The sequence below is a fragment of the Macadamia integrifolia genome, chromosome 6 (assembly GCF_013358625.1).
Source record: "Macadamia integrifolia cultivar HAES 741 chromosome 6, SCU_Mint_v3, whole genome shotgun sequence".
Taxonomy (NCBI): domain Eukaryota; kingdom Viridiplantae; phylum Streptophyta; class Magnoliopsida; order Proteales; family Proteaceae; genus Macadamia; species Macadamia integrifolia.
In genome coordinates, this window is record NC_056562.1 from 27,816,992 (window position 1) to 27,825,145 (window position 8,154).

General features: G+C 36.9%; 1 protein-coding gene across 2 annotated transcripts; it reads left to right on the forward strand.

Moving 5' to 3' along the window:
* Positions 1-1,673: 1,673 nt before the first annotated feature.
* On the forward strand, positions 1,674-7,643 carry LOC122080889 (probable trehalose-phosphate phosphatase F). 2 transcript variants are annotated; one of them, XM_042647769.1, is made up of 13 exons: positions 1,674-2,099; positions 4,630-4,742; positions 4,858-5,363; positions 5,459-5,599; positions 5,697-5,768; positions 5,868-5,996; positions 6,087-6,143; positions 6,258-6,297; positions 6,411-6,550; positions 6,662-6,731; positions 6,855-6,925; positions 7,016-7,108; positions 7,209-7,643. In XM_042647769.1, the coding sequence occupies exons 3-13, from the start codon at positions 5,073-5,075 to the stop codon at positions 7,269-7,271; spliced, it is 1,167 nt and encodes a 388-aa protein (XP_042503703.1). In that variant the 5' UTR covers positions 1,674-2,099; positions 4,630-4,742; positions 4,858-5,072; the 3' UTR covers positions 7,272-7,643. The 2 variants fall into 2 exon arrangements, with proteins under 2 accessions (XP_042503703.1, XP_042503702.1); XM_042647768.1 differs by having other exon boundaries at positions 1,676-2,099; positions 6,258-6,359; positions 6,473-6,550.
* Positions 7,644-8,154: the final 511 nt, after the last annotated feature.

Sequence of the window (8,154 nt, forward strand, 5' to 3'; positions counted from 1 at the left end):
AAAAAAAAAAAAAAAAAAAAAAAAAAAAAAGAAGAAGAAGAAGAAGAGAGTATCCTCTAAACAATCAGTATACTTGAGAAAAAAATGAGATGCAACAAAACAATAATTTTCATTTCCCCCTATAATAGATTTCACTCACAATCTTATTGTCTTCACTAACCCTTTAACTAGATATTAAAGTCTGAAACTACCGGCTACCATAAAGATACCTTTCCCACCACGGACTCATGGTGAAAGGGATGGAGGGAAATTCAATTCGAATTTTTTTTTTTTTTTTTTGGCTGTTACTCATCTCCATTCAGTTTCTAGAATCTTTGGTATCCTCAAACGAATCTCATGTTTTCAAACCTTTGAATCATAATAGTGTCATCTTCTTCTAAATTTCTACCAAAGACTAAAATATTAAAAAATGAAAACTTAATCCCTAAGTCTTTGTCTTAGTCCCCTTTCTTGTCAAATTAAGTTTTCTTCTTCTTATTGAAAGCGAAATAGGTTATTTACTTGAGAATCTAAAGATAGCAGATTTCTTGTGAATGTGAACTACAAGATCACAAAAAACGTTCCAAGAAAATTCAAAGGAGACTGTCCATTGCCATCCCCATCAGGCAATAAGTGCTTCCCTTCCCTTCTCTTTCCATTGAAAGCTAAAAGGAAAACAGACATCAACTAGGGTAGGTGGCCTTAACTTTTCTGCTTTTTGTCCTTTTCCTTCTTTCTTTATTTACCATCAAGAAGATTTTGGCAAAAGGTAAAATCTACTTTTATAGTAAAGGGACTAGATTCTTTGAGTCTAGACTCTAGAGAGGTCCCCAGAGGAGATTCAACGACCTTTTCTTATTTGACTCAGTAAAAAAAGGGAAGAGTTGCCAGCTCAGACTGCGTGAGGACCACGTGAAGTTGTGAATCGAGAAGCTTTGAAAGCCTTGGAGGGAACGACGTCGACGACCAAGGATGAACCCCAGCAAAAGTAGGACCGCTTTTCAGTTACCCTTTCCTCCTCAAGACTCAAGACCCAAGACCTCTCACCCTCTATATTTCCTCACGTGATTTTTCAGACCCACTTACTTCGCCACGTGGACCCAGCTCGCCCCCTACTATTCAACTTTTTATTTATTTTCAGAAAATAGTTAAAATTAATAACAATTAAAAAACTACCCCTCTCTCTCTCTCTCTCTCTCTCTCTCTATCTCTCTTTCTCTCTCACGTACCCGACGACTACTACCAGGCTAGGCTGGAAAGCGACGCTTACGGCAGATTCGTCATCCTTACGTGGCGGGCCCACTCTGACACGTGGACACGTCATGCTGTTTCGGATACAGGTGTCTTCGTGCTTATGGGCAGCAATGCGTGTTGACACGTGTACATTCTTGACGAAGGTCCCTTGTGGGACCGTTTCTTTTCCAGACGCCATACTATGACCGAATCATATTTTTTGGCAACTTATAAATTATCAAATAATATATAAAAAATAGCAGAAATTATTTTTTTATTGATTAAGTTATTATTTTTATCAAATAAATTAATTAATAATTAAATAAAAAAAACACACACACACACACACAAAGATTTTGTAATTTCCAGTGGTATTTCCCGGTTCAACAACCGAACCGAGTTAACTTGTTTAGCACGTCTTCTTGGCAGACAAAACGCTATAAATACCCCAGCGACGCCTCTGCCCTTCTCTTCTTCTTCTTCGTCTCATTCTTCTCTCGTTTGTGAAATCTGTGTTTGCGTCAATTTCTCAGCGTCCTCTCTCTTTCCTCTGCCTAATTTCTCTCTCTTTCTCTCTCTCCTGTGGTTGATTTCTAGGTTTCTCTGCGACTCCAATTACTTTCGAGGAGTCTTTGTTTTTTTCTTCAATTCTTCTTTCTTACCTCGATTTCTCCTTTCTGTGGTCTCATCTTGAATCCACGCACTTTTACTTTTCAAACTCTTTTGATTGGATCTTTCCCCCTTCTCTTCCTATAAATAGCTTTGAGGATTACAATTGGTGTTTTGAATCTGAGATTACGATCTGATGACTACATTTCGAAGCTCTGTTCTTGTTTCGGTATTGATCTGTTGACGGAAGGATTGGTTTTTGGGTGCTCCTGAATCAGGTAGGGGACGATTCTCTGTTTCTATCTTTGTTATTCCTTTAAAATTTTTCGGATACCACGCAATGCTGGTGGATTTAATGTGAGCTATATCTATAGCTTTGAAGCAAATTGCTTGTCTGTGTTTTCTTTCGCTTTGGATTCTGCTATTCTCTTGTTAGGTATTCAGCATTGATGGTTTTGCGTTTTCTGATATTTTGTGGGATACTCATTGCCTTTTTGTTTGTCCTGTTGACTATTTTCTATTCTTGGCGAGTCATGTTTCGTCGTTTGATAGACAGGGCTTCTTATAATAGGAAGAAACGATTAACCACCGAAGCTTTTCATATACGGTTTTATTGATTCGGCGTTGTTGATTTAACTTTCTGAGTGCGATGACATGAGAGTTTTGTTTTGGAGCTTCTAATTGCTTCACACAGATTAGGATATTGGGAGTCTGGGACCCCTGTTGTTGTCACCTTTTGTTGATTTATGTGTTTTGTAAATTTGAATTATCGATCTTTCTCATGATGGTGGGTTGTTTAATTTCTGATACCTATACTCTGGAGGAAAGCTGCCGACATTAAACCCTATTATTTCTTTTCTTTAGAGTTGTATGTGATCTATACTGATGTGAAACAATGTCTGTATTCTTTTATTTTTGTTCCATCGTAACTTTTTTGTCTGAGTGCTGTAGACAGCTAGAAGGAAATTAGGTAAAATATCTTCTCATCTTTGTCAATAGACCCAATACCCCTCAGCCCTTCCATTATGCCACTGGTCGTTTAGACGCCTAGAGGTCATTTCCGACTGCTTTTGTAGCAATACTCGTTATCAATGGGAATAATTTCTTCAAATTTATGTTTTCGTTTTTGGGTAATTATATTAGAAATTATAACGACCAAAAAAAAGTATGGGATATCTTTCCAAGTTTTATTATTTTTCTGATCATTTTAGTCGTTTCTTCCTTTTACGTTTTTTTGCCCACCAGATCCAAATGCTTCATGACTCCCATGTTCATATTTAGGCCCCTGCCTACTGTGTGGGTTTGACTCCAAGAATTGTTTCCTCAAATATTTATCTTCATTTCTGATGCATTTAATCTGTGCTTTTATTGTATTGGTCCAGTGATCTAATTCATTTTCAAAATATTTTGTTTTATTTATTTTTTCTTGGTCTGTTTCCCCCCTTCTTTCTCCTGTTATCTGGTTTTGTGTCATTAAATTTTCTGGTATTGATTTGTTGAGTAAGAGTCACAGAGGAAATTAACATCAATTTGGTGCTGATCACCGGAGAATCCTTTTTTCTACTCAATGGGGCAGAATAGTTATTCTCAGGATAGCAACTGAGACTATTCATAGTTGACATTAAAAATGTAAAATAGATTTAGCAAGTACAGACTGTGGTATAAAACTGCGAAGCCTAATATATCTGAAGATCATGAAGGACCCAGGCATTTCTTTTAAAATAAACTAAAACTAAACATGCATACCTCATGGCTCACATGCTTTGTGCTTCTCATTTCTTTTCCTCCTCCACCACCAAAATTTTTTGGTTTAGTTGGCCAAGTGTCAAGAATGGAAGTTTGGTTCTTGTGGATGATGTAAAAATAGAGAGAGGAAGCCTCGTAGGAAGATGAAAGGATAAAACCATGTAAAGAGTTTTTCCTAACACTAACAGAGCATGCTTTTTCTTTTGTTATCTTGGAGGCAGGGGACTGGGTGTACATTTTCTTGTTTAGTTATCATGACAAAGTAGGCTGGTGGTGTCCCTTACCAGACTAACTTTTTTTAACTGTCAAAGTCAAAGACATCAATTGTATTCATTGATTTTGAGAGTTTACAAATTATACACCATTGCCATCCGGGCTTGCTCTTTTACCCATTGAATTGAATGGAATATAAGAAAAATGAAAGATGTGCAATGTAAAGGTCAGAATGTGCACTTCATGTTGCACACAAATTAATCAATATTATGTATTTTACTTCGAATTTATGCCTTATAAAATCCATTTGTTTTTATGGATCTCGAGAAGTCTTAATGTTTATCTTTTCAAAATAAGCTCTATGGGGTGTTGTTTTAATAATTATCCGTTCTTAAGATCGTTTTGTTAGATTATTATATAACCGACGTACATATATGAACTATATGTGCCTAGTATTTATGATATTGTTGATGTGGTTGAATTCAGTGTTGAAACTTGTAGAATTTCTTTGTTTCAAACAAATTAGTTATCTATGAAGTAATGCTTGTTTTCATTTCTAGTTCTTCTGGGGTCTTTACATTCTTTCATAATCGAGATGAACCTCTTGCGTGCATGGTGTCTATACATTTGGCAACTTATTTTTGTCTGTTTTACCATTCCTATAAAGTATCTCCCCCCGGTCATGTTTTTCTCTAGGTCATTGTTAATTAAGCTATATTAGAATGGTAGGTAAATATTTCTTCTGCTGTTAATCAGGTGACTGGTTTGCATCATCATTTTTACCTGCCAAGGTTGTACTTTTGGGTATGTTGTCATAATAACTGCCTCTATTTGTCATTCTTAATGCAGAAAATTGGAGCGTTGTGCTGGGATAGATATTAAGCATTCTTTTCTCAAAATTTGTTGCAAAAATAATGTTCAGTTACCCAATATAAATGTGCTGTGGTTTTGAAGATGAAAAGGTATACAATTTTATGATGCTTTTTTTTTTTTTTTTTTTTTTTTTTTTTTTTTTGAGGAATTCATTGATGTCGAAAATATATCTGTTTCCGTTTAACACATGCCTGTGACTGCCAGTTTTCAGGAAGCTTTTGCTTGATGGACTGTTCACATAACAGCAGTGACAAGAAAACTTTGAAGAGGTGGTTTTTCATTGACAAAATGGTTGGGTAAAAGTTAGCTGAGATAGTGCTGTGTGATATATCTGACACCATTAATCTTGATAGAACCAGCTGTTCCATTTCTTGCATTCCAAACAAACGTTATCAACAATTTCTATTTATCTGGATCCAATGGACTTAAAATCAAACCACGCTGCTCCTGTTCTCACTGAATCTGCACCCATTAGCAAATCAAGATTCCATTCCAGTATGCCTTACTCACCACCAGGAGCAGGGTTCCCTTCTAGCCATTTTTTAGCAAATCCTAGGAAGAAGTCCATTCCTGGAAAATTTGATGATGTCCGTACCAGTGGGTGGCTTGATGCCATGATATCCTCCTCACCTCCTCGCAAGAAGTTAACCAAAGAATTAAATGTTGAGGTTGCACCAAATGATGCTGATGTTGCTTACAGCTCCTGGATGGTATGTTTACTTTGTTTTGTCAGGTTTTTCTGATTTGTATAACAGGGAACTTGCCCGCAGAAATTGCTTATCCATCATGCTTATCTTTTATGCAGCTTAAGTACCCATCAGCGCTTTCATCTTTTGAGAAAATCACGAGTCATGCAAAAGGGAAAAGGATAGCATTGTTTCTAGATTATGATGGGACCCTGTCACCAATTGTAGATAACCCTGACCGTGCATTTATGTCTAGCACTGTAAGATTCTATTGGTTCAGAATTCTTTATTTTCTTGTGGAAAAATCAGTGAAATTTATCCATGTCTTTTCCTAATGTTTGGTTTTCTTTTTTCCAGATGCGTTCTGCTGTAAGAAATGTTGCAAAGTATTTCCCAACGGCAATAGTAAGCGGAAGAAGTCGTGATAAGGTGACTGCATGATCTCCATTTTATTTACCTGAAATTCTGCTTCTTGATGGCGTTGTTATTTTTAACCCTTGTCCTCACTTCCCCCTTCTTCTTTTGTAGGTGTTTGAATTTGTAGGGCTAACAGAACTCTATTATGCTGGTAGTCATGGGATGGACATCATGGGTCCTGTCCGAAATTCGGTGTCCATTGGTGACCATCCAAACTGCATTAGGTCTACTGACAAGCAGGTAAGACAGGGTGTCAATTATGTGAATGACGTAAACCATATGATCTTGCTTTCCTTTATGTGGTATTGATCTTATCTATTTTGACTGCAGGGTAAGGAAGTAAATTTGTTCCAGCCTGCAAGTGAATTTATACCCATGATCGATGAGGTGTGTTATCCTCTGCAGTAACATCTCTTGCAAAGAAATAAATTGGGTTTTATAATTTCGCATTTTAGTGTTGTAAAAGGAGACCGAAATATTAATGTTGCAATGTTTGTGCAGGTTTTTAGATCCCTTGTCGATAACACTAAAGAAATTGAAGGTGCGACAGTTGAGAATAACAAGTTTTGTGTCTCTGTACATTACCGTAATGTAGATGAGAAGGTATGGTTGGTTGTGTGTCTGATCAGATTATGCTATTCCTCTGAATCACAGGCTTTGGACCGTACTTTGACTCACAAGAATTCACTTTGTTTTGCCCTTGTGGAACTTTCCAGAGTTGGAATACAATTGCACAACGTGTCCATGATATTCTAAAAGACTACCCACGTCTACGGTTAACTCATGGGCGAAAGGTACTACTTAGTTTGCTTCATCATGGAGAAATTATTTCCTTCTCATTTGCCCTTTTTCCCCATACCAGATATTTTTTGCTCATCTTGGAATTTCATATCCTATGTGCATAGGTTTTAGAGGTCCGTCCTGTGATTAACTGGGACAAAGGGAAAGCCGTCGAGTTTCTGCTTGAATCACTTGGTAAGTCTACCACATCAGATTGAGAGTAATCTATATGGAAATTACTTGATTTTTTTTTTCTTTTCGGTCTCGTTGTTTTGTTCTTTGAGCTTATATCTACTGTTTATAATTGTAATGGTGTAGGATTAAGCAATTCTAATGATGTGGTTCCTATATATGTGGGAGACGACCGGACAGATGAGGATGCATTTAAGGTACGATCAGCCTAATGGTGCTCATGGATTCTTTAGTTTTGTTCTGAGACTCTCATGTAGACTAACATTTGATCTGGAAATTCCTACCAGGTATTAAGAGAGGGAAGTCAGGGCTATGGGATCTTAGTGTCGTCTGTGCCAAAAGAAAGCAAAGCATTCTACTCTTTGAGAGATCCCGCCGAGGTATTTTTACTGATGAAATCTTTGAAAAGCTAAATTTGATGTTGGTTGTACCTTGTTCCTGATTGATGATTGCGAACAATTCACTTGTTGTTATTGACAGGTCATGGAATTTCTCGATTCCCTGGTGAAATGGAAGAGATCAGATGAAGTATCGTGTTTGTAAAAGAGGAATAGGAGCATAAAATGGTCTGCACATAGTAGTACATGCATGTTCTGTAGTTCCTAACTAATAAAATCAAGATGGGCGAGGAGATGCTGGAAGTGCTAATATTTCAAGCTGGCATCTGGATGTGCAGTGTAGTGTCTCTGTTTACTTGGATCCAAGTGCTTGTCATCATCCTTGTACATGTTTTCCCTCCCAGCTAATGGTTCTGATCATATCCAGGTCTCTAGGATGTATTAAATCATTTTTTCCCCCTCTTCTACCAGTTTTGGTTATAGTGTTCATCTATTGAATATTTGTTAAAATTATATATATATATATATATATATAGATAATTAAAATATTTTCTGTCACAGGTGTGATTTTCTTGAATCGCACAGACCTTGTGCTTGTGATTGTTACAACATGCAATTAAAAATCAGGGGGCAAAAGGATGAATTTTTTTTTTTTTAAGTACTGGAATAATATTGGCGCTGATACCGTGACGTAATGGATTTAATATCTGAAATTTGGCACATTAAAATTAATTTGAGAAAACTCGAAAATCCAGTTAAAGATTAAAAATTTGGGAAAATCCATATTTATCTTTTCTGAGGAGGCCTAGGGTGTGTGCTATGGGTTCTGAGAAGTGTTCCGATCTACAAAAGACAATAAATCTAAATGGTTCCTCTCGGCTCTTCCTATAAGACACCATATATCGGCTAGACTGGGCCCAATCATTTCCTGTGAGCTAAGCCATGGGCTTAGCCTATTTGGTATTTAAGTATTGGTTGGCCCAACGTAGCCCACTTACACCTGAAATTTCAACTCTGTTCAATGTTCTACTTCCTCCACTGTGGTTCAAACAAAACAGTGAGAAGGGCAGGCTAATCTTTTTCCTTTG

Bases quoted from the DNA above. Each gene is read 5' to 3' on its own strand.
- LOC122080889 (XM_042647769.1), top strand. From the start codon at position 5,073: ATGGACTTAAAATCAAACCACGCTGCTCCTGTTCTCACTGAATCTGCA. The intron at 6,144-6,257 runs GTGTGTTATCCT...ATGTTTGTGCAG, and splicing joins TTATACCCATGATCGATGAG to GTTTTTAGATCCCTTGTCGA. The intron at 7,109-7,208 runs GTATTTTTACTG...TGTTATTGACAG, and splicing joins CTTTGAGAGATCCCGCCGAG to GTCATGGAATTTCTCGATTC.